The sequence below is a fragment of the Triturus cristatus genome, chromosome 10, assembly GCF_964204655.1.
Source record: "Triturus cristatus chromosome 10, aTriCri1.1, whole genome shotgun sequence".
Taxonomy (NCBI): domain Eukaryota; kingdom Metazoa; phylum Chordata; class Amphibia; order Caudata; family Salamandridae; genus Triturus; species Triturus cristatus.
Window position 1 is genome coordinate 279,696,192 of NC_140593.1, and position 26,793 is coordinate 279,722,984.

Genomic DNA, 26,793 nt, shown 5'->3' on the forward strand with positions numbered 1-26,793 from the left:
TCTCAGCTGTAGCAGTCTAAACAGATGATTTCTGCATCTTAGGGGCTGATTATGATGTTGTGTAGAAACTCTTCTGACCAAATCAGTTTCGGAATCATTTCTGACCGAATAGGGTTCTGGGAGTCCGAATGAACGATTACGATGCTTCCAGACATCGTTCGGTAGGATTCGCATTGACTTTAATGGGAGCCTGTGTTCCGAACAAGAACAAAGGCTCCCATTGACAAAAGGGGTGGTTGGGAAAAACATTGCACACTGTGGCGGGTGCCCCCATGGTGCCTGCCACTCCGTGCATGCATGGGAAGGGGGGACCCATGGACACCTCCACGGGCCTGAGTTGGATGGCCCAGGATAAAGAGGGGCCTGCTAAGGACCCCCAAAGTCAGATTCTGACAGACGATCTGTGTCGGCCCAACCGATTCGGAAAGGCTGTCCGAATCCGAAATCCTTATAGCTGGGCTGGAAACATTGTCCGTGGACCGCTACGATTCGGCTCCGACCAACTTAGTTAATCTCAATGCCTTCCGCAACCAAGTCGGACAGTTTGAATGCTTTCCAGCTATCGTAATCGGCCGTTGGGAAAAGTGTTCAAGTTGGTCAGAAAGGAAGGTTCCGAATCGGATTCGGATGAATCAACTGCTGTTCGGAGCCTTTCCGAACGACATTGTAATTGACCCTTAGTGTTGCGGGCGTGCCTGTTTGACCTAGTCTTTCACATCAACTGTTTTCAGTGGTCTCTGGCACTTGGGCTTTGCTTTGCCCAAGACCTCACCACAGTATACTGCTATCCATCTCCTGAACTGCAATCGCTCCCAGAGTGAGGGGGTCCTGCTATGAAACATTACATGCCTCTAGTAGTGCAGTTAGGACCGAGGGCGGTCCCGATATTTGCAGTCTGTCGGAGCTGGTAGCAGATACGTCTGCTTAGGTGGCTATTTTGTTTTATGTCTGTATCATAAATATTTGGAACATAAATGGAGCCTAAAGTAAATGAAGTTGCCCCAAAAGTGATTTCTGTTTTTGCCCCCTTCATAAGCAATCAGCTTCTTTTTTTCACCTTTGTTCCAATTTCTTCTGCCTAAAATTGTCACCTCATAAATAGACGTTTGTAGGGCTGTATATACTTCCAGCTGAGATTTTAGTTTGCCTAGATATACTTGTATTGTTCCTGTATGCAGATCAGGTCAGAATTAAACATCTTTTAATCTTCTTTAAGAGGTTCCCTTTTTTTCTTGTTCAGCCCTCTTTTATTCTGTGATAATATTCTAAACTCATCTTTATTTCTTTTGATGTTCTGACTAATTTGTGTCATATAACTTTCAAGATCAAATTTTCACTTTCATTTTTTACAAGGGACTGTGTTTCTCATTTATTGCTTCTGCATTCAAAACTCGGCCCCCTAATAATTCTTCCCTGAACCATTTCCTCCAACCCTCCTGACACCACCAGACCCCCATCTCCCTGTTACCCAATATTCTTTATCAGAAGCTTCCAAAGCTATAGAGAAAAATGTCCTGCTGATACCAAAATCTCTGGACACGTATGTGTGCTCTCTTAGCATTCCACCGTCCCTGCTTCCAAAGCAACTGTATTTATTAATCCCAGAGTTTCCACAAAAGCTTTTACTTTTATCTCCATGATCAATATGTTGACTTTGGAGTCTTTCAAGACTTTAAGGCTTACCAGGGCCAGTTATCAACTGTCAAAGTCTATATCGCCTCTCAAATGTTGAGTAGCAGAGGTTGGGCTTTGCAAAAATCACATGGCAATAAGCCATAACTTTTGTCTCAGTATGGGTTTTTCAAAAATCTTGTGACGGACCAAAAAACTCCCCAAAAAACAGGATCTCCCTGGGTTTTTGATTCCAAAGATGTTTTCCTAAAGTTTAGGGAAAAACTATGTATGCTCTGGATTAGAAGATTCCAGTCATTCAAATTTGGAACTGCTGATATAAACAAACATATAATATATGCTTTAGTGTTACTATCATCTGTAACTTCAACCATATCTACAATTCTGAGATTATTCTAGTTTTGGCTGTTTTCAAAGTCCTCAAGTATTGATTGAATATCTATAATCCAAGCTTCCTGTACCATCATCGGTTTTTCAGGGTAACTCCTTAAGTGCCACATTTAAAACTTCCGGCCCTTTTATCTGTTTGACGATATGTGTGCATGTTTTACCCATTTTGGAACTCCCACTCGCAGAGTGCATGTGATCTATATTATGGTTTTGCTTAATGGCTGTAAGTTTAAGTTCTGGATGGGAGAGGTCTCCGTAGCAATCTCTTCTCCTAATACATTAGGTGGTAGTCTAGGTTTAGATTACCTCTGGGTATTTAAAGCCTGTAATTTCACCTTTGGACACTGTTCACTTCTTCCGCCACAATCTCCTGATGCATATGGAGGAAGCGGGCCAGCATGGTGTAGGCTCTGTCCTGCGCTGTGTAGGGCACCTGTGATGACTCTGCTGGATCGTTGGCTGTTTTTTGGTACCATGCCCAGTGTTTGAGCAGAATGATGAAGGTCAGCATCAGAACGAAGCTCCTCTGTTTAACCCACAAAAGCATAAATAGCAGGTAATATCCACACCAATAGGGTATCAGTGTGCTGCCGGATCAGGATGTAGCAGAAAGAGTACTTCACTGCTGAGCAGCCCTCATCTTGTTTTTTCCTTATAACAGCATTTATTTGTGGTCAAATTAAACACAGTGCAATGCAGCACCTTTATCTTCCTAAAGTAGAAGGTTTTTGGCATTACCGGATATAAAACTTTACGGCTAATCTGCCTTTGCTAGTTATTCTAATCAATGGCTAACTTCATCATCCACCTACAACCACTTTATCACCAATACTTTATTTAATAATACAGCACCAAAAAAAGCATGCACCGTTCCCAGGATCTGTAAAAAAGTCAGATATAAGACACTCTCCCATTCTTTCTGTTTTCAAACTACCATATATTAATTCTTATAATAGACCGGAAGACTGCCTATAATGTCATTAGAAGTCATTAACAGTATGATAGAACAGTGGAATTGGAGTGGCTCAGTGAGTAGTTTATTTAGGAAAATGTTCTGCGGGCTAGCTAAAACACTCCTGCTAGTCTCTGAATTTATTCCAGTTTCTAGAAAACTATAACTAATTGGAGGCACCCATGTGTTTCCAATCTTACTTCCTCACAAATGTGAAACAGAAGGAAACCATGAGTATACTGACCACCGTATATTGCTGATGCGAAGATTTTTTTTTTCAAGCCTTGTTTTTAAAAACAACCTTCACTTTCTTGTACAATGCTATGCATCATTTTTTTTCAAAAACCCTCAATTTTTGCCCTGTTTAACAATTGTTCCAACCAGGCTTGTTCACAAACCCTACGTATATTGACAATCTTCACAAATTGTCAGCTAACTCTTTACCTCCTCATCAAGTCAACATCCCATCCCTTACTAATTGGATTTGTGAGATTCCTCACATCAGTCATTCCTATGAGGCACCTAATAAAAGAAGAGCACAATGAAAAAATCCTGACTACATTCACTATTAAAGGGAAATGAGAGTTCTTGTTCTTTTTGTGTGCGCTCTTAAATTATGCTCTCTTGGCAGTGCTGGGCCTTGGTTCCTTTGGATATTTATTTGTTATTTTTTTGCGGGGTTATGCTTATCAATTCGTCCTCTGGTTTGTTGCACGATGGGTTTGTGAATTTTCAAATATCTGCTAAGCGCAATTAGTTTGCTGTATGCTGTAGATTTCACTTTTATATTTCAGGCAACCGAGTTGGCAATTGCTGGCAAGCACTAAATTACTTTTCCTCTTAGGATTGAGGCAGTGTGATGGTCCTGCGCTTCTCTTGGAAGAGCCAGGTTTTCAACTCGGAAATGGGGTTAGGCCGCGTTCTGTGATTCTTTAGCAGTGCTGACGGCCTGCTTCCTTTTTAGGTCAAGCATTTGAGACCTGTTGCAACTTCTCTTGTGGGCTCAAAGCCACCTCCTTCTTTTGATTTTTTTTCAGTGTCCTTTAAAAACCATTACCTGCTAGTGGTCAGTCTTGCCTCTTTGTCCCTCCTTTTTCCCTTCTGTTCCTCCCACACAGCAGGGACTAAGTACTGTCTCATTCAGCTATGGTTCTTTATGTGTTCTTTGGGGTCCTATTTTTATCTTGGTTTACTTCCTGGCCTGTTACTGTTTGACTGTGTTCAGTTTCAGCGCCATAGCTGGTAACATGTAAATATAGCATTCCTCCCTCTAACCTCCTCTTAATGCCACAGTTGTGTTAGTGCTGCCTGCCGTGCCTCCTGCTCCCTTGATTGTACTTATTTAACCTTTTTGCCCTTTTCATGTCCACCGTCAGCTGGGCTTCATTTTGGTAGGATAATAATTTTGCTTTGGACTTTCTTTTAAAGGGTATTGAGCTTGTTGAAGTCTTGTCTCCCACTCCTCCTTATGCCTGGTGCTCCCTTCCCATCCTTCACCCCACCCGCCATTTTACAAGAGCTGCAGCCTTGTGGGAGCCACCGTTATATCGTACTTTCAGGTAACTTTGAATGAAAGCACATAGTGGTGCATTTACTTAAGAATGCTTGATTCCTGCATCGCTGTTTGTTTTTTAAAAATGGCGTGCTCTAATCCACGGTCTCATAACCTAACCGATTTTAGGCCTTCTTCTAAGCCTGCTATATTGGACTGTAAACTTTTACATTTGAAGGAGAAGTTAGCACAGGCACAAAAAAGTTGAGTATCGTAATTAGCGGTCATGTTAGGGTCAGGTAAACTGACTCTGTCACTATCTCATGCTTAGTATTACGTGAATCTGAGTGGGTGGTAGTGTTGAGAGGCATCCCATTACCGGGACCATATTTTGTTTTATTTGCCCACTTAATCAGGACCAACATAGTTGTAGAGATGCATATTTATGCAAGAAAGTTAGTTATGTTTGTGAGTTTACCAGCGGGGTTGAGATGACCACACTTGTACTGCAGTAAGATGGTAGCTCTCATACAGAGTGTACTTCCACTAAAGGCACTCGGCACCAGGAATTACAAGGCGAGATTTATACACACCCTGCTGTCTTCCTTCCAAACACACGCACTGCCCTAAGAGAGATTTGTAAGCATGCAGCTGTAAAAAGCTGGTTTTCAGGCTGCTTCTCTTTCCACCCCTGTTTCTTTTTACTACACCACATACATATACTCAAAGCACATGAGTAAAAGACATTGGGCCAGATGTAGGAAGCCAAATAGCGATCGCAAATGCCGAAATTCGCAGAATTTCGGCCTTTGTGATCGCAATTTGGCTTTGAGCAATGTAGGTAAGATTAAACCTACTCGCAAAATAAGGAATCACAAAAATTGCGATTCCCTATTTTGCTATTGCAATGGAAGTAGCACATAAGAAAGTGCACATTAGCCTTAAGGAATCGCTAATTACCACCAACTTCAAGTTGGTGGTAATTAGCGATTTCCTTTAAAAAAGCACTTTTTTGATTTTTAAAGTGCCATGTGGCACACATTCATGCCCTTAGGGCATGTATGTGCGCCACATGTGCACACATGCACATTTCAGGGGTGCAACAGGGTGTCCTTTTGGAACCCTTGCACCCTTGAATTTGCGCTCGCAATTTGCGATTCTGTAATGGCGAATCGCAAATTGAGAATGTCTTCCCATTCATTCCTATGGGCCTCCTAGCCCATAGGAATGAATGGGTAGGTATTCCTTATTAGCAAATCTCAATTTGCGATTCGCTATTAAGGAATATTAAGGAATCGCTAGTATTTTAGCGATTCCTACCTACATTCAATTTTGCGAGTCCTTAATAGCGAATCGGTAAAATTCGCTATTAAGGAATCGCAAAATTGATTTTACCTACATCTGGCCCATTATCATTTATAATGCCAATAGCTTTAACTCAAACAAATGCGAGTCCAATTTGCATTCCAAATGCTTGTTTTCTCTATTAGAGAGATTTGTGCGGAGCCTGACTCCATTAAAGGGAGTTGCAGGGGCTGTGGTTTATTTTCCAACTTTTGTGGCAAGTTATCTTTGCCAATATACTTAAAGATAATTTTTACTTACCTGCTCTATAGTGCTGCTGGGACGTTTATGAAAGTCACAAACCAGTTCTCTTGTCCCTCTTTTCTTTTTTAGGTCTCGCCTAGAGAGTGCTTGCACTGTCTCTCCGAGACATGCAGTATACACTTTAGTGTGGAAGCTTCGTAGAAGCTCCGCCCACTCGCCGCCCATCTGTTTCATTGGTTTAGGTCAGTAAATGCAGCCTTCTGATTTGTTTATGGCTTGCTAGTCCCTCCTCATGACGATTATGTCGTCATTTGTAACCTTCCAAGGCTACTAGCCCCTTTACTCGCGCACTTTCTTCTGGCGGGGGTCTAATCACAACTGAGCGCACGCGATGACGTGCTCTCTTCTTGGCTAGTGTTCCGTTGTTTCCAGCTCCCCGTCTGTAAGCGCTCCCCCCACCCCCTCCGCATGTGTGCGCTTGGCCATCATGCTACACAACCGCATTCTGCACGTTCGAATTGTCTGTCAGTAGCACAGACGATGTGATTTGATTGGCATTCACTTGAGGTGCTGCCGGTAAAAGGGCTGCATGTTGCGAGGTCTGTGCTCGACAGTCCGGCAGGACCGGCTCACATGGTCATAAAAAATCACTGCAACTTTGCAAGGAGTGAGCACTGCCGCGGCGACGTTTGTAGATTGTGGAATTTTCGACCCCTCCCTCCCTGTCTTGCACTCTCTCCGCCCCTCGGTCCTCCCGGCGCATTCTTCTGAGCCTACTCGCAGGCGGGTGCATGCGCACGGGCTATAAATAATGACGGTATGTAATGGTTTCACGTGCTTACCTCTTCACATGCCATTAATGGCCTGTCATTTACATAGATCCTGGGCTGGCGTGTGCACAGCCATTTAACAAATGCGCTCTCTCTTCCGTGAACAAGATTAAGTGGTAGTGCTAACTGGTCCCCCTAAAAAGAGTGATAGTTTGGCCTTAGTGCTATGCCGTTTGCCATCTTAAAGTACCTAGCGCCGCTTTGCTTCATAATGAGGCGCTGGACGTCCTGTTGTCTTCCCCCGTTGGCGGCGTGTGTTCCTCGCTGGTTCCGAGGGGAGGGGCCTGTCTTCCCCCGTCTTCCCGTTCCGGTTCTGCGGTTCCGGCTGGCCGGACCGCCTTGTTTCCGGCTGCCGTGGTAGTATGCTGTTGCTCCGCGTTTACATTTCGGGGTCGTGGCTGTGCTGGGTGGCGGGGAAGCTTCCTCCGGTGAGTGTGCTTTGTTCTTTGTTGGTGATTGGCCAACGGTTCGGGTGTGTGGGGAGTGACTTACACTGTGCGGGATCCCGGGGTTCGTGCCTCTGAGTCACTGTTGCCTGATGGTTAAGGTCTGAGACTCTTCCTCTCATGGTTCACTTCCCATTGATTAAGCGCATCCAAGTCCTATGATTTTGTGTGCATCACTTGATCTCCCTGTGCCTGTCTGTGTACAGTGTATACAGTGCTCTTGTGCGGTGCTCCATCGCCTTCGGGTCGAGTTCGCTGTCTGTTTGTGCTACATATGAAGGCCATGGGGAGTTGCTTTCTCTATTTCCTACGGCCGTGAGTTCCGGTGCTGTCCTTGATTTGTTTTGCTTGTCAGGGTTTCCTTGCTTGCTTTTTGGGTGACGTGGGGAGGTGGCTCGGTGGTGGCCAATGCTTTGCATGTCTGTGGTCCCGGGTTCATTCCCCGGCGTCTCCAGACTTTTGGGCTACGCTGGTGAGCTGTTCCCTCCCAGCTTTTCGTTCCTGCAGCTGGTAGGGTCGTCCTCGGTTCTGGGGTGCCGTGTTTGGGTCTCGGCGGGGACGCTCGAGGTCTTGTGCTCCTGGGCACGTCACTGACTCTCCCTGGTGCTCGTGTGGCACGCTCTGGTGCCTTCGGGTCGGGTTCGCACTCTGCTTGGTGGGGAGTGGTTGTTTGCACTCTTTTTGGGATTCGAGGCGTCGCTCCTTTGTTGTTAGGGGTCTGCTTTGGCCACCCGTGTCGCTGGTGGACTGGGTTCCAGTCTGGGTACTGGCGCTCGCGGTTCCGTGTCTCTGTGTGCTTCGCTTGATCTTCCCGTGTGGTGGGTCATTCTCTCTCTGCATTCCGCTGTGGTGGCCTGTGTTCGTCAGTCTCATACTTTTCCTTCGTCTGTGGGTGTTGATTGTGGGCCTTGTCGCTGTAGGGCCATCGGCCTTCCACCCTGCGCGCACCTGGTCTCATGTTCGTGCGTTGCTTGGCGCTGTTTGGGCCGTTCCGGGTATTTGCTCGGTCTCTCTTTTCTTCTCAGTGGGGTGGTTCTCAGTTCCTCTTGTTGGACTGTGTTTTTCCATATTGGTGCTGGTTGTTCGTGCATTCTTGGGCTTTTGGCCTGGTGGAGTGTGTGTTTTCCCCTGCCCGGCCTTCACTTCCGGCTTTGGTCCTGCGGTCCTCCCTTCCTGTGTGCCCCTGTCCTCTGCCTGCTCTCCGCTGTTGTACTGGGTCTGTCCTGGTTGGTGTGGCCTTCGGGGACTCCGGGGGCTTTGGGCACCTGCGGCGGTCCTCTGTTTGCTCCTGTTCTTCCTTCTCGGGCTGCTTCTGTAGTCTCCAGGTGAGCTTTGGCTTCTGCTCCTGGAGTCTGGCTTTCTTGCCCTGGGCTACGGCGGTGGTGTCCCCTCCTCCTGCTCTGTGGCTCGGCCAGCGTCCCTTGCACCCTCCTCATCGTGTTGTCGCGGTTCTCGGCTGGTGCATGGGGTGCGTGTTTGCTTCTCCGGCCTCTTTCAGAGGTCTCTGGTGGATGTCTGCTTGCCAGTTGTGGTCGCTGTTGTATTTCCCCGCATGCTCCCGAGCGCTCGTTGTGACTGGTATTACCTGGTGGTGTTTTTTTCTGGGTAGTATGCTTCAGTTTCTATTGGATTTGGGCCCAGTTCTCTGTCCTGGGGTGTTTGCGTGACAGTGTTCGGTTTCTGTTCTGGTTGTCGCCCCGAGTGTGTCGGGTTTGCCCAGTCGTGTGTCCCATGGTCTCCGTGCCACTGGTTGCATGCAATCCTGGCTGTGTGGGTCCTGTCGCGCGGGCTGTGGTTGTCTCCTCCCTTGGGTGGCGATCCCCCTTCGTCTGGTGGCCCCCGGCTGATTGTGACTGCTTTGTCTGCCCTGGTGTGGTCCTTCCGTTGGGTGGGTTTTGAGCTTCTTGACCCTGGGTGTCGGCCGGTGTTTGCCCGGTCTGTCTATTGGGGGTCCTCCCCGTCTGGTTGTTCTGGGGCTTTTTCTCGGCTACGCCTGTTCCCGTGGGTTCCTTTCTCTTGCCCCGGTGGCTCCCTTCCCCGCCCGGTCTGCAAGGGCGGCCGGTGGTCTTTGTGTTCTGGTCTCCCCTTCCCGGGTGTTGGTGACCTGTTCGGCCTGTGGGGCGTGCTGGGTTCCCTGCCTGCGCTGGATTGGGTGATATGTCTTTCTGTTGGCCATTTCTTGGCTTGTTTTCACCCCTGCCCCGCGGGGGCTTCTTGTTGCTCACCTGGGTGGTTTGTGCGCTGCCTTGTTCTCCGGAGGGGTTTGCGGGCTTGCCTCGGTCGCTTTCTTCTGGTTTGCATCCCCGGTGCTGGTGTTTTCTGCCTTCTTATCCAGGATCGAGGCTTTGCACCTGGGCGGGCTCTTTGTCCTGTTGGTGGGGCTCGCCTTGGTGCTTCCCGATTCTGCTCCTGCGGATTGTGGATCTGGGTGGTTTTTTTGCTCAGTGGTCCGTGTTGTGCATCTGTGGCCACCTGCTCGCTCGGGTCTGGGGTTTCATATCCTGCCGCGGTTTGGCGCTCCCTGTGCGCCCTGGTTTTGGAGCGCTGGGTCCTGCCGGCTTGGGCTTGTTCCCTGTGGGTGTTGGCTTTTCTCGGGCTCATTCCGCCCTGCTCCTCTGTCTTTCTCGCCTTTTGGTGGGTTGTTGCCTGTGGCCTTACCCTTGTGTTTGTGTGTTTGGCCTCCTGGGTTCTCGCCTCGGCGGCTCTTTGTTGCTTGTGGCACGTTGCAGGTGTGGTTTTGCTCGTCCCCTGCACTGGGCTGTCTCGCTCGTTCATTCTGCATTTCCCTTCCTTCTGGGTTGGTTCTGCTTTCTTGTGCAGGAGGTCCCCTGGTGGGTGTTCGCCTTCCTGTTTGGGGCTTCAGTGTTTTTGTTGGGGGGGTCGCTTTGTTGCGATTTCCTGCGGAGGCTTTTCCTTCCGGGGATCCTTTGGGCGGATGTGGTCCGTGTCTCACCTGCCTCTCCTTGCTGGTGGGGTTTGGGTGACCTTCCTTTTTTGTTCAGGTGGGGTGCGGTTTTCCTTTCTGCATCTCCGTCCGTTCTTGCAGCTCTTGCCGATCTGGGTTGGTTCCATCTGGTTCCTTGGCTTCTGCCCTTGATTGCCTCCGGTCCTGGTGAGTTTGTTGTCTTTTCCCATCCGGTCCTGGGTTTGGGGGTGGTTCGCCTCTGTTTCTTCTGTCCCTTGGAGCTCTGGTGGCTCATGCTCTGTGTGGGTTTTGCTCCCCTCTCGCTTTGGGCTGGTGTTTGGACTGGATTGCTGCTTTCTGTTCGGGGTCCTGTTTGCGGTTTCTTGTGGCTTCGTGCGGTCTGGTGCCGTTCTTTCTCTGTCCTCCTTCAATCTTGGTGGGGGCACGTTTTTTTGGCAGCGCTTCGTGTTTCGGGGGTCCGGGTTTTCGGGCCTCCCGTTGTCTTTCTGTCCCGGGCTGGTTCTTCCTGCTCGTGGTTGCCTCTCTCTTGGGTGGTTCTTCCGCTCGTCTGGCCTGTTGGGTTTACCCTCTTCCGTAGGGGTCCCTTTCTGGTCTGTTGGTTTCTTGTGAGTTTCCATGAAGCCGCTAGGCTTTGGTATGTGCTCACTTTGTTAGTCATGTGGCGAGGAAGACTAACGAGGAGGTAATGCCCCGATTACTTACCGGTAATCTTCATTACTCCGAGTATAGTCTTCCTCGCCACATGAGTTCCCATCCCTCCCTACCTGTCTGGCTATCGGCTTCATGGTTATGCTTGGTAGTTTCTGGCTGATGGGTTGGGCCGGCCCGCCTCTTATAGAGGTCATGGGTGTACTGGGTCGGCCATATTGGGGAGGGATGGGAGGCATGGGAGGCTGACTTTTTTTGCTTTGGAGGGTTCTGGTGTGGAGCTGAAGCTCACTTTGTTAGTCATGTGGCGAGGAAGACTATACTCGGAGTAATGAAGATTAAGTAATCGGGGCATTAATTATCTTTCACTGGCTGTGAGCTATGTTGCTCCGTTTCTGTAAACAGAACTGCAATTCTTGTTCTTTTTCTGTCACAAATGTGGCAGCTGTGCCTCTGATCCCAGTGGTAATTCCTCATTCTTAGTCCTATAGGCAGTCCTGCAGCTGCGGCTTGGTCCTAGTGCTAATTCTTCATTCTTTGTCCTATAGACAGTGCTGCAGCTCCTTCTCTAGTCCCAGTGGTAAATCCTAAATCTAAGTCCTTTAGACAGTGCTGCTAGCTGCTTCTCTGGTCCCCGAGGTAATTCCTCATTGTAAATGATGTAGACAGTGCTGCTAGTTGCTACTCTGGTCGGGTCGGTAATTCCTCATTCTAAGTCCTCTGGGCAGCACTGCAGCTGTGTCTCTGGACACAGTGGTAATTCCTCATTCTGAGTTCTCTACAGAGTGCTGCAGCTGCTTCTCTGGTCCCATTGGTAATTCCTCATTCTTTGTCTTCTAGGCAGTACTGCTAGCTGCTTATCTGGTCCCATCGATAATCCCTGATTATAAGTCTTCTAGGCAGTGCTGCAGCTGTGCTTCTGGTCACAGTGGTAATTCATCCTTCTAAGTCGTCCAGACAGTGCTGCTAGCTGCTACTCTGGTCCCGTTGGACATTCACACATTCTGAGTTCTCTAGGCAGTGCTGCAGCTGTGTCTCTGTTCTCAGTGGTAATTACTCATTCATAGTCCTCTAGGCACTGCTATTGTTTAATATTTCCGGCAACTGCCTTTATTTAACTTTTTCTTAATAGAAAACGACCAGCAAAGGTCAGTGAAATACCAGAATCTCTTTAGCATTCTCTAGATTCCAGTCCATAGAAATTGTCTTCCACGAGCATCTGTAGACAATAATATTTTTTCAAATCTTATATTTTCAGTGATATGACCACCGAAGGGCCTGATTTTATATTAAAAACAGAGCTTTGGACTATACCATTTCCCGCTAAAAGGCAATATTTCTCTCCCTGTGTTCCAATACATGGCGTGTCACGCAGTTTGATGCTTACTTGCCCACCATGCTAAACAACAGTAGATGTTTCAGCACTCAGGCTAATGTGCTGCATAGCTAAATACATATAAGGACCCAAAGGCGAGGCTGATTGCATTGCAAATGCTTGTTATAAGAAGGTGATAAAGGTTTCAGCAGAAAAAAAAACAGGCCACCATCATTATTGCTTGTTTGTTTGATTTGTTATTTCATTTTCTATTTTAAAAAGAAAAAGTAAAAAAGTTTTGATGTTTCAGGAACTCGTAGTGTTGTTCATGATTCCTGGTATCAGAGATCGTGAGGGGTTACATATTTCACCTATCTCTTCCTGTCCATGTGTTAGGGCTCACAATGGGAATACACAGTGAGAAGCGTAGGCGCCTGTTCTCTTCTCTCTTTTGGGTTAGCGGTGCCTCTAATCCAAGTAGACCTCTTTTTAAGATGGGTTCTTCGGGGGCACTCAAAATATTTCTGGTAAACAACTGCAGATGATGATCATGTCTATTTCAGATGCCTTTAAAGCACTGCAAGTCTTTTTATCTCTTCTACTCCTCCCATCATCAGCTGTGGTCTTGCCCTAGCTATGACATGGATGAGTTTGTGACCGCAGCTCCGAGGGGGAATTACATTCAAAAGAAAGATTTAAAGGGGATGGTCTCTTATAACTACATACGTTCACATCTGCCTTTGGATGATGAACAACATTCCACAAGTGATGACTGCTTTAGGCAGTTTAACAACCCAGTCTTTACTGTGAATTATGCAGTCTATGGCCTCTTAAAGAGAGAGTTGAGATATTCAGAAAAGACGTCTGTCCTTAAATTCATGCGAAGAATGTATCCTTTAGTTAAAGAACTGGAACTTCATCTGAAACGCTCTATAGACCCTTTACTTGTAAACCTGATAGACCAATCAACTAATCTTTTGTCAGATGACTGGGTGATCCTGGACCCTGTATATAAGATGTTTAAGGCTTTATTGAAGAGAGCTTATTCTGGCCTGAGTCTAGTATTGAGAGCTAGGGTATATTGTGTTTATACCTCTCTGTCCATGGTAAAAGATTTTCAGACTCTTGCTGTTGCTTTCCAGGGAGGGGGAGGATTATGCACACTTATTGGCAGCTATAGAGGCACAAGCAAAATTTGTCACAGATATTATCTTTGACATTCTAAAGGCATCAGCTATGACTGCAAGTGGCATGGTAGCACCTAGGAGACACTTATATCTGAAAGGTGGGAAGAAACGTTGTTGATTAAAGATGCTAGAGAGATTAAAGTTGATAGGTTTTTTGGTGAGGAATTATACAAAGTCATATGTAATTCTTTCAAGCATCGAAAGCAAGCTATCCTTTTTAAGCATGACGCAAAGGCCCGGATTTACAAACCTTTTGTGCTGGGTTTGCGTCACAAAAGTGACAGAAAGCTAAGCATAATGGTTTTAGTTGTACTTAATTTCCAGGGCAAAACTTGTTGCGTCAATGGGGAGTTCCATGAGTAGTACCTGGGTGTTCCCTTGCAACCTCCCATGTTTTTTATATAGTAGACTGTGTTTTGCATAAAAAATAGACAACACTTTGAAGCATGCATTAAAAAGGCGAAATTGTTTTATTTTGTACTGGAAAGGCACCCTTCCAGTACAAAACCGATGCTAGACTCAAACAGTTACACTTACACTAAGGTGCAAAGATATGTGCCTGACACTCAAAAGCCTGATTGCCTGCCAGCACTTAGGAGAGAACAAGGATAGTGCAATATCTCAGTAGATGTGGTGCTTTCCTGCTCTCTCTCTGTCATGCAACACAGCACAGCAACTTCGATTGCTGTGCTGCGGTATTTGACAGTTTGGTAAATCTGAGCCAAAATCTTTTTTCAAGAAGAAAACACCCAACAATCATCCCAGAAGAAAGACATTTTATCCATCTTTCAACAAGAATCTGGTTTCAACAAACATCTGCTGGGGGAAATTCTACGAATTCTCAGGGTCCTGAAAGCAATCAGAGTTCCTGATTACATCAGGGGTAGTCTTTTTCAGACAATGTTGTTAAGGGGTGACTGTCTCTGTTTACCAGCACTTGGGAGAACCTAGTCAGCTGCATATGGCTTCTCAGTGGTCACCTTAGGTTACACCCTAGAATTTCAGTCTCTTACACCACAGAATTGTTTTCAGGTAACTCACCTTCCCAGTTCACGAGGAAAGAGTAAGGTTTTCAAAGAGAACATTGCATTGTTGCTCCAAAAGAAAGCCTGTTCCAGATTCTGGAATCACCCAGAGTTGGTTCTATCCTGTTTTTCTGGTAAAGAAAGTTTCTGGGAACTATCGCCATCACAGTGAGCCTGGGACCCACATCTGGGCATACCCGGTGCACTTAGGGCTAGAAAACCAAAAACAAGCAGAGGATGGACAGAATGCAGAGCAAATCAAACATTCACCCCCAGTCAGGAGATCTATCCATCCATCATCTCTTTGTGTTTTCTTTGTTCGCCCTAAGTTGGCAGAGTATGCTTAGACGTGGGTCCCTTGTTCATTTTGCCACCAGATTCTAGCTAGCGTGGCTGATGAGAGGTGTTATCCCTGAAACCCGTCCCTGGGTGCTTGTCCCCAGTCCCGGGAAGACCTGGCTTGGCAGTTAGGGCTGGACTGTTCCCATGAGGGACAGGGTCAAGACTGATTTGCATATGGCTGGGTCTGAACTGGGGTGGCAAAGTGAGCTAAAGAACAATAATGGATTCAACCCAGATCCGTGACTGGGGGTGAGTGTCTGAAAAGTTTCAGCGTTCCATCCATCATCTCTTTGTATTTGCTTTGTTCTCCCTAAGTTGGCAGGGTATGCCCAGACGTGTGTCCCTTGCTCACTTTACTACTGGATTTCAGCTAGCCAGGGTGATGAGGAGTGCTATCCCTGAAACTGGTCTCAGGATGTTTGTTTCCAGTCCAGGGAAGACCTGGCTTGGCAGTTTGGGCTGGACTGTTCCCATGAGGGACAGGGTAAAGACTGATTTGCATATGGCTTGGTCTGAATTGGGGTGGCGAAATGAGCTAAAGAACGATGATGGATTCAACCCAGATCTGTGACTGGGAATAAGTGTCTGAAAGGTTTCAGCACTCCGTCCATCATCTCTTTATGTTTGCTTTTAGAAAGTGGACACTTCTTCGCTCTTACAGCTCTGTGTGCCTTCAGCCTGTCTCCAATACACGTCTGGGGTGGGTGACAGATTCACTTTGTGCATTTCCGTTAGACAGCCCCAAACGGTTGTATGATAGAAGCATGCATGGTTAAACCACGCATGCCCAAACAATGAATGCACTTTACCACACCGCCCAAACCATGAATGCATATTAACCACGCATTCCTTTACCACACAATTTTGTTTTATAGGCATGAATGATAAAGGGGTATGTCTGACTAAGCTCGCCACTACCCCAACTCTCCACCCGACTGCCCCCCACCCCTCTCCATTTCTAAAACCAGCCCATTTAGTAACACTACCCCAATCCCTCACTCAGAGTCTACCCATTCTCCTCCCCTGCCCTAAGGCATCAAACCCTGCCCCTTTACTTACACTACCCCCCACCCTGTGCTGTCCCTTAAACCACCCCAACCCCTTCCACTACCCTTAAACCTACCCCGAACCCAGCCCTAAAAACTAGCCTGATGACCTATTCCCCTCCCACTTCCCTAAGGCCTAAAAGACTGCCCCTTTACTCAAACTACCCCCCACGCTGTCCCTTAAACTACCCAACCCCTTCCACTGTCCTGAAACCTTCCCTGACCCCCAGCCCTAAAAACTACCCCGACTATACATTCCCCTCCCACTGCCCTAAGGCCTAAAAGCCTGCCCCTTTACTCAAACTACCCCCCCACGCTGTCCCTTAAAATACCCCAACCCCTTCTGTGCCCTGAAACCTACCCCGACTCTCCCAGTACTATAAATTTCCCTGACTACCCATTCCCCTCCCTTAGGGCCTAACACCCTGCCCCTTTTCTTACACTACCCCAACCCCCACACTCCTGTGCTGTCCGTTAAACTACCTCAATGCCTTCCACTGCCTGCAAACCTACCCCAGCCCCCCACCAGTCCCACTCAGCTCTCCGTGGCATCTTTCTGCTTCCAACTTCAACTTCTTCCATTTCTCCAGTAGCTAGATTGCGCACTGCCTAAACCACGCATATGTGTGGATTAGGCATATGCGTGGTTAAGGAAAGAGTGACTGTACTTGTGTAGTCGGAACACACTTTGTTAAGACTGCAGTGTTGCGACTGCTCCTTGCCACAAACACAGGAAAGCTAGGTGTGTCTGAGTACTCATCTACATTCTGATGACTCATCCACGGCAGGAAGGGAGTAGTAGTTGACACTTACACCTGAATAGGCAGGGTCCTGCCCCCACACAAAGGGCTGATTGCCCCCCACAGTTAGTCTGGAGCCAGGGCTGGGATGAAAGTGCTTCTGTGCACTTCAAAGATTATTATTTAAAGTCACTCTCACTTCAAAGGCACAACTGAACTTAAGTACTTGGACTCTGACCCCTCCAAATCAGACACATTTGGACCTATAACAGTACTCAGCCAGAAGAACTGCTGTGCTGCTTCAAGGACTGAGATTCTGCTGGATTTCTGATCTAGAAGACCTGTTTTTTTGCTGTGGTGTCCTGCTGCCTGGTGCTCTCTGACCTGCTAAGGGCTGGTCTATGCCTTGCAACTGAAGTGATCTCCAAGGACTTGTTGGTGTGCCTCCAGTTGCTTCAGACTCAGGTCTAACAAAGTCATTACACCTGCTCCTGTGCCTGGTTCACTGGAAGTGGACCAAGGTACTTGCACCAGGGAAATCAACGCAACTTCAATCTGCACGTTGCAGAACAGGTGCATTGACCCTTTTGAGGGAGTAGATTCAGCGCATCGCTCTTGAGAACCCGATGCATCGGAAACATGCATCGCCACAGCAGGATTGTGGAAAGATCGACGCATCCCTTCAACTGTGCATAGAAGCCCAGCGCATCACAATTCAGACCCAATGCATCTCAGCTCGGCACTACATGGAACAGATGCATTTCCACCACTGGGTGGAGAAAATTGATGCATGACCTCAACTACAGGCTCAACATCGTGGCAACGCTTATTTGCACCGCTCATCTCGCTGTTGCTACCAGGATCAAGTTACTCTGCCACTAAGCCTGCATGGCTCCTGTCTCCGGCTTGCACTCTATCATGGTCGGTCTGGACTATTGACTTTGTCCTGGTCCACCATGACCAGGTAACGCCAATTGGTGCGTATTTCTTCTAAGCGCTAGATCTCTTTTTATTCTTTAGAAACTCATATTTTGACTTTTAACTATTGGATTTTTGCTGTTTTGGGTCTTGATTTATTTATAAAATTATGTTCTATTTTAAAAGCCTGTGTGGAGTTTTTTCATGGTGTTTCCATTGTATTACTGTGCATTTTGGTACACAAATACTTCACACATGACCTCTTTAGATAAGCCTGACTGCTCTGTGCCAAGCAACCAGAGGGTGCGCACTGGTTATCTTTAATTGTGTATCTGACTGATCCTGACTATGATTGTGGTATCTGCTTGGACAGGGTACATACATACCTCTTCCAACCAGACACCCAATTTCTCACATTGGTGATCAGCAGTGAAGATAGGACTTATGTTTGTAAAATACCATATAGTAACTCATTGTTCAGTTCTACTCTGTATTATAGACCAATTCAATCTTTTCGATGTTTAGCGACAAAGAGACCACTGACCTCCTGGTCAAAGACCTCTTCTCCCCCAGCAGATCCTCTGTCAAGTGCCTTCTCTTGGTAGGTGTTGAGGCCCTCCTACACCCGCAGGCTCCTGCCTGCGCCTCATCCCTGGTGGTCCAGTGGGAGAGCCTTGCTCTTCTGCTGGCCGCTGCTGTCCGTGTCTGCCTCTGTGCCCCCCTTAGGCTTTCTTGTCTCTCTTGCGCCCTTGTGCCTCTTTCTGCCTTTTTTGCCTTCTGTCTCCATTTCTGCCTGCTGCCTCAATTTTCTGCCTTCTGCCTCTGTCTTTTGCACCCTCTCTGTCCTTAATTCTTCTATTTTTCCTCTGTTTGTGCCAGTTGCTGCCCCTGTGTCTACAGACTCCCTGGACCTCACTCCTCCTCTGCCACCACCTTTGCTGACCTCATCGCACCCCACGCCATCGCCTCCACAGACTACATCCTCACCGGAGACCTGAACTTCCACCTCAAACACCGCAGCGATCCCAACTCCACCACCCTCCTTGACAACCTCGCCAACCTTGGACTGAAGCAGCTTGTCACCACCCCCACCCACAGAGCCAGACACACCCTCGACCCCATATTTGCTGGCGGGACTAACATCCACTTAAACCACACCATGCAGCCCCTCTGGACAGACCACCACTACGTACACTTCACCTTCAACACCACCATTACACCCAAACCTGCCATGCGCCCGCCCCGAAGTAACTGGAGCAAGATCACCGAGGATCACCACAACACCACCCTCCTCCACTTCCCCCCCTCCGCCACGACTAATGCCAACCTCGGGGCCAAAGAATTACACCGATGGATCTCCTGCTGCCACCCCTCCACCACCCCATCAATCAACACCCCCTGAAGGCCGCCTGGTTCACCACTGACCTCCAAGAAGCCAGATGCTCCTGCAGGCGCCTCAAGAAATTCTAGCGGAACAAGAAAGCCCCCAAAGACCTGAACAACTACAGGAATGCCATGAACGAATACCACCAGCACATAAGAGCGACCAAGAGGACCTTTATCAAGAACAAAATCCACTCCAATACAAGTAATGCAAAGGAACTCTTCAACGTCATACAGCAGTTCTCCAAACTCCCCAGCGAAGTCTCGGACATCACTCCACCCCAGGGACTCTGCAACAAGCTCAGCTCCTACTTCCACCTGAAAATCAAGGCCCTGTACGACAACTTCAGTGAACCGACCCCAGGCACCACCCCGCTCTCCTCCACCGATAACTGTCTGACCATCACCCCCTGGAAACCTGCTACCACTGAAGACACCACCAAGACCATCAAGAACACCCTCTCAGAACACCCACGGATGCCTGCCCACCCCACATCCACCACAGAGCCACCACTGCCATAGCTCCTGAACTAGGCCGGACCATCAACGCCTCCCTCGAATCCAGCATCTTCCCCGATGACTGGAAATGGGCAGAAGTCAAGCCCCACCTCAAGAAACCCTTGGAAGACCCGACGGACCTGAAAAACTACCAGCCCATCTCCCACCTTCCCTTCAGAGCCAAAGTCACAGAGAGATTCGTCAACGCCCAATTAACCACCTTCATCGAAGAGAACGCCATCCTCGACTCCTCCCAGTCTGTATTCCGCAGCAACCACAGCACCGAGACCAACATCCTCGCCGCCACCGATGACATCCGCATGCTACTAGACCAGGGCCACACTGCTGCCCTCATCCTACTAGACCTCTCCACAGCCTTCAACTCTGTCTCCCACTGCACTCTCGCCGCCAGACTCCACAACGCCGGCATACGGGAAGCCGCACTTGACTGCATCCAATCCTTCCGCACCGTCAGAACCCAAAGGATCAGACTTCCACCCTTCCTCTCCAAACCCACAGAGATCAACTGCGGAGTACCACAAGGATCCTCGCTCAGCCCACGCTCTTCAACATCTACATGGCCCCCCTCACAGCCATCATTAGACAGCACGGGCTCAGCATGGTATCTTACGCCGACGACTCCCAGCTTATCTTCTCTCTCACGAAGAATCCTGAAGACACCAGACTCAGCTTTCAAGAAGGAATGAAAGACATCGCAGCCTGGATGATCAACAGCTGCCTAAAACTGAACTCGGAGAAGACCGAGGTCCTCATCCTCGGTCCCTCCCCCACGGCGTGGGACAGATCCTGGTGGCCCCCTGCCCTCAGAAACCCACCCACCCCGATGGACCACACCCAGAACCTTGGCATCATCCTAGACTCCACCCTCACCATGACCCACCAGATCAATGACCTCGCCTCAACCTGCTTCAACTCCCTCTACATCCTCCACAAGACCTTCAAATGGATCCCCCACAAATGCAGAACGACCGACACCCACGCTCTCATAACCAGCAGACTGGACTACATCCTCAGAACCCCACAACACGAGCACATGACCCCGCACCTACGAGACCTCCACTGGCTCTCCATCGAGAAGAGAGTAACCATCAAGCTACTCACCCACACCTACAAATCCCTCCACAATATCGCACCCAAATACCTCAACGAAAGAGTCTCCTTCCACATACACAAAAGGGACCTAGCCCTGGCAGAGGCCCCACATATCCGCAGAACCAGAGCAGGCAGAAGAGCCTTCTCCTACCTTGCGGCAAAGACCTGGAACAGGCTCCCAGTCAACATCAGATGCTCCCCCCACTCTGCACACCTTCAGGAAGAACCTCAAGACCTGGCTCTCCAACTGATCCAGAGCTGCACCCCCGTGCCTTGAGATCATCACAGGTGAGAAGCGTGCTTTATGAACCCCTGATTGATTGATTGGTTGATTGATTGAGTGATTGATTGATTTATTGATTGAATCATGTCTCTATCTGAATGAGTAGTGCACCTACAGTGATTGATTTTGAGCTGGTCAAGTTGGAGACCTACACAGTGGTCCAACTCAAGGAATTTTGAATGGGGTTTAAACTGTCCACTAAAGGCTTCACTAACAAGATGGAGTTGCAGAAGGCACTGAGAGCCTGTGAAGAGGCCCGTAATGCATGACCTGGGACCCCAGAGGAGAAAAAGCAAGAAATTGAGGAGGAGTATGAGGAGTTGATCCTAGTGTCTGATGTGGATCTGGAACTGCCTATGGAGGAGGTCATCAACTTGCTGGAAGCAGTGGAGTTCCCAGGGAGCAGCATCTCATCAAGGAACCTGTCCCTAGAGAAACTGACAGACAAGAGGGAGGAGCGAAAGTTCATCCTAAGTTAGAGCAAGAACAGAAACTTGTTTTGGCTGAGAAAAAGTGGGCCCTAGAAGAGAGGATGCTGGCCATGGAGGAGATAAAGAAGGCCCATGAGCTAAACTTCAATCAGCTGGACATCAGAGCATGGCAGGTAGGATCCAACAGTAATTGTGGCAGCATACCTGCAGTATCCACTAGTGAATCAAGATAATGCATACCCAAATACTTGGTGCCCAGCTATGTGGTGGGGGATGACATTGATGAGTGGCTTGCAGCCTAAGACGTGACTCCAAGAGTGCACAAGGTAACCAGAGCAGTCCTTCGGGGTAGTCTTTTGATGTACATGCCTACAGTAGGGTGGTATACACTCTTAACACTGGAGGTGGGAGACTAGACATGCCACAGTCAGTACATTTGGACTGACGCATGAAAAGTAGAGGCAACAGTTCAGGGACATCCACAAGATCTCACCTCACTCTTGGGTGGATTTCTTAGATTATGCTAGCTAAGAACTGAAGGAATAGTGAGGGGCGGAAAGGTAGATGATTATTTAGGGCTGTACAGCTTAATTTGAAAGGAGCACATTCTGTGCCACCAACTGGTTGATAGCAAGCTTACAAACCCAAGGAGGCTTGCTGAGCAGGTGGATATCTGGGTCAGCACCATAGTGTCCGAGAAGGTACCTGGGAGTGACCTCAAGAGGGATGGTTCAGGTTTCCTCCAACAGAGTGAGGGGGAGGTCAAGAAAGACCCAGATGGGTATCAGGATAAGGGGGAAGAAAAGGGTTCCATTGTCCCTTCTGAGAAGAAGGAGGGAGTGTCTGGTGAGTCGTTGCCCAGGGCACACCAATTCAAACCCTGCAGCTTTGAGAGTTCCCAACTAGGAGACAAGAAGAGGGACTATGTCCAAAGAAACCACCCACTGGTGGGAACTTTACAGATGTGGCCAATTTGTCCTTAATGGAAAGTAGTCCCCAGGGGCAGGTCATAGATCAAGAAATGATCTCCCTCAGTTGAGTGGCAGACTTAGAGGGTGAGTTGGCTATCCCTGAGGGTGGCAGTCATCACTTCTACCAGGTGAGAGTGAATGGGGTCCCAACCACTGCTCTGAGAGATACTGGGGCTAGCCAGACCATGGTTGTGGAAGAGCTAGTCTCCCTAGAGCAGCACACCAGCCAGGTGTGTAGGGTGACTCTGGCCCATGGGAGGACATTTTCTGCCCTATGGCCAAGGTGACCCCAGAGTGGAGTGGGGAGGTGACCCAGAGAAGGGTTGTAGATAGTCCCCAGGTGCCCATTGACTGCATTCTGTGAAATTAGTTTCCTCCAGGGTCAGGAGAACTGGGAGTTGCGGCCACCACAGGTGCCCTGACAGTTCTGTTTCTCAGTGTACCACTCCCAAACGGTGGGTATAGAGCCCAAGATGGAGGAGCAGGGGGAGGAAGGAGTATCTGGCCTCATGGAGCCCTCATCGGCCACAGCCTGTTGCTTCATCCCGCTGGAGATTTTTAACTTCCAAAAAAGTGGCAAAGTCTGAACGCAAAAATCAATACCGTAACTTCATCTATCGGCTCCCCGATCTTGTCACCTCCTCTCTGGACAACACCGGCTGCCTTGCCTGCTGAACTTTACCGTCTCAGACCTTTTTTTTAGAAAATGTCTTCTTAGTCTGAACAGAAACCAAGACCAGGGCCAGTATTTCTTGTACATCCAAACCGAGCTTCATTGCCGTTGGACTTAACTTTTGGCTATGACCTAGTATTGCACGACTAGATGCCCGCTGTTGGCTCTTTGATCTTTTAGGCACTCGTTTTTACTAAATATTTTTAAAATTCATAACTGTGGCCCTGCTTATTGAATTTCTTCTTTTTTAGTGTCAAATATTGTATTATGTTATTCTCAATTTTACTATATTGGTGTACTATTTTTCTTGTGTAGTGTTTTCACTTTACTACTGTATATGTGCTGCATAAATACTTTACACATTGCCTCTAAGTTAAACCTGACTGCTTTTGTGCTAAGTTACCAGAGGGTTAATCACAGGTTAATTTAGTGACTTTTTGGAGTTCACCCTGGCAGGGATTGTGGCTGGTGCTTGGGAAGGGTTCACACTCCATCAACCAAAAGCCCAATTTTCTGCAGGTATTATACTATTATAATAAGGAATATAATGGATTCCCACAAATTCTATTTGTTGATAGTAAACCTTTTTCCATGATTCGTAATTCAGTTGTTTTTCTGCATATGCCCTGGAAATGATCTATTTTTATTAAGAATTGCAATACACGAACCAGCACTCCTTTACATTGTTAGACCTGTAAACCTGATGATAATATGGCAACATTAAAATTTGTAATTGCTTAGATTAAGTTCTGGACAGTAACAGCTGGGATGCAATAAGAACTTTGATAATATGGGCAAGATCTAGCAATAAAGTATTTTATTTAATGGGGCAGGCTGCAGTGGGACTTGGAAGTGGACTGTATTCTGCCTCTGTTGAGCTTCAATCTATTGATGTATTATTTCAGTTAATTTTTCACGCTGCCCTAAGCATGAGAACATGCCTTCAAATGCTAACAAACTGTTGAATTACAACATTTTCAAGGAATATGTAGAAACATTTGCATGGAAATATTGTGAGTTATTAAGATGTACCCATTTCAATTAATTTTGTGTATTTTCTTATCAACAGCAGAATTTCCAATCCATGGGTATGACAACCCAAGCTTCCAAAATGATGGAAACCATGCAAAACATGATAAAGCAGAGAAAAGCAACACCAGGTATCAGTCTTAAGTTGTTTATACAAATTCCAATTTGGAATCTCAAGGAAAGAATTTGACCTTTTTTAAAATTTATTTTCCAGTGATGAAAATGACAATATCAAAAAGCCTGCAAAAAACATGGTTGGATTTCCGGAACTGGTTAGTTCATTTCATACTTAAAGGTCATTTAATGTTGGGAGGCAGGTCCACCCATCTGCCATATGATGGTAAAACAAGCCCGCTACAAAAATGGAGGAGGGTGTGCCCCATTTTAATATCCATACTTGTTATATGTTTCCTTTTCTTCATGTTGCATGCTGTATTTGTATGTTTTTCTAATACGCTATAACGCAATGGACTCATTAAGGTATAAAGGGTGAACCATGGTAAGGCCAGCCATACTGGGGCCGTATTAGATAGAGTGCCCCGGGCACCGTGTTTGCGCCCACTTTTCGTAACCCTCGGGCATTTCGGCATTACGGAAGGATGTTTTGTCCTAGGACTGATCCCTGACGAAGGGTATTTGTAAAACCCGAAATGCATTGAAGGAATAAACAGTCCGCAGATCATGCAAAACTTATGTGATTGAAACATTTAATGAATATGTATGAAGATTAAAATGCACAAATTCATAGTTCCAAAAATGTGTGTTTTCATCTTTTCAAACTTCGGAAACCTATTAATATAGGACTCAGTAGTGCCCAAGGCGGACACACCCAGAGTGGGTAGTGCAACTACATACGTATTACGGATGGGGCCACAGAGGCTTGTGCGGTCCCTTGTGTAATATTGAAAGCACTGGCCCACAAACTGTGCCTTTTCTTCCTCAAGAGGGCATTCCATCAATTGCGTGGGGGCATGGCACCTGCACTCACTCACTGCACCTGCCTACAAGGGGATCTCTCATCGAAGCTGCTCCATTTTTTACCTGAATGCCCTGGGGCAGCGCATTACATGTAGTAGGCACACTTTCCTTGCTTGCGCCCGGCGCACCAGTTTTAAGGAGCGCCGGGCGCAAACAGGGAAAGTGCACCCTATGCATAATAGTGCCCCTAGTGGCCACCTTGTAAGAAAATTCCGTCATGGTGGAATTGCAATCACAACTGTGAGTACCCGAACGTATTCCTAAAGTGGGGTGGGGTTCCATTTCCAATACCCACTTTAGAATTTTCCCTCATGTGATAGCAGTTTCCTCCTTGCACTTCAGGGGCCATATTACTCAAACGCCCGGTGGTGCATAATGTGGGTGCAGATGCCCACTTTATGTGTCACTGGGGAACATTTGTATTACAAAAGTGGCCACAGGAGCTTTTATGGCCCCTTTTGTAATGCAAATAACACTGGTGCACATACAGTGGCAGTGTTATCATTAGAGGGTGTTCCCTCATTTCATGAGGGCAGGGCCCTATGCAAATGAGAGAATCGCTTTGCCTCTGCTCCCACGTCATATGACTGATGTGGGTGCAGAAGCAAGTATGCCTTTAGAAAGTGCACTAAAGGTGGCGCACAAAAAGGTAGCACACTTTTAGTGCCCCTTCTAAATAAAGCCCTCTGAAGGGATGAAAGGGAAACCCATGGACCAACCAGACATCCTCTTCCATGCGGGTGCAGTCACTCACTGCACTGTCTGCAAGGTGATCTCTAAGCCCTTTTAAAAGTGCAGGCGGGTTGCCACCTGCACCGAGAAACACATGGCAGCTTTTAAATAGCTGCTCCATATTTCTTTTGAATGCACTGTCCTGGGGGCACCAGGAGTTTGCGGATGCCCCGAGGACAGCACATTCTTGGCGCACCTGCTTTAGGGTGCGCTGTGTGGCAAACATGGAAAGTGCGCCCACTCTGTAATACAGGCCCAGGAACACTTTCTTTTTGCAGCTGCCTAAGAGACTGCACCGATTTGCATGAAAAACTGTAATGGAGCGAGAACAGCCACTTTAAGTCAGCTCCTCAACACATCCAAAAAGGTAATTCTACTACTGACATTGACCTATCGATCAAAAAGTCAAAGACAGCAACGTCAGAGAGAAAGCAGCTTCCCCCATCTTGTAAATGGGACGGAGAAGCCCAAGGTGGCAGGCCAGGATGCCCGAAAATGTTCTCCCTTTGCAGACTGCACACATCTAAATCAGTTCCAAAAAATGAACAAAATAGAAAAAACACAGCTGAATGTGCAAACCGGTAATTGTTTTAAATATAAATTACTCGCCAATAATAATATGTTTTTTTCTCATTTTCTTTTAGTTCAGCTTCGCAGATGCCTTTGATATCTTCTTGATGATTGTGGGTTCCGTCTGTGCGCTCATCAGTGGCGCTGCATTGCCGTTTAGAATCATCGTCTTTGGCCACATGATTGACAGTTTTATCGAGAAGAGTATTACAAATTCTTCTGCAGGTAAAAATTTATGAACGAAGAAGGCATTCTGTATCACTCGTAACCTTCCCGCCAGTGATGGCTGTGAAGTAATTAACCGTATGTGGAGCGTACACTCAATAGGTATTCTATCTTTTTCAGTGAGCAGGTAATTATTCCAAAATTCAGTTTGAATATTAAGCTGAATGCCAGTATCAGAAACACTGATCAGCATCCGCAGATATAAAAGGGTATGCCTTGCAAAACTGAGCATGCAGAAATCTTTTTTTTTTTAAATGGATACCACTGAAAGCACGAAAAAAATGAATAACAAATTGTTAATGTAAAGAACCATCAACGGCAATTACGTTTTTTTATCCTCCATCTATTAAAGTGTGCCTCCTTTTTACATGTATTAGTAATAACTTTCAGTTTTAGAATTGTCTGGAGCAGCATTAGTGGCAGGAGTAATTTAGAATATGGATATGTTAATTGAGCATGACATGCCTTTT

The 26,793-nt window shown here is 47.3% G+C and overlaps 1 protein-coding gene across 1 annotated transcript in view; it reads left to right on the forward strand.

Moving 5' to 3' along the window:
• Positions 1-26,793, forward strand: part of LOC146789325 (ATP-dependent translocase ABCB1-like) — a 1,722,143-nt gene that overhangs the window by 178,914 nt on the left and 1,516,436 nt on the right. Inside the window, exons 3-5 of the mRNA XM_085631119.1 lie at positions 23,859-23,949; positions 24,033-24,090; positions 26,173-26,323. Coding sequence (XP_085487245.1) covers positions 23,859-23,949; positions 24,033-24,090; positions 26,173-26,323 — 300 coding nt within the window. The remainder of the gene's footprint in view (positions 1-23,858; positions 23,950-24,032; positions 24,091-26,172; positions 26,324-26,793) is intronic.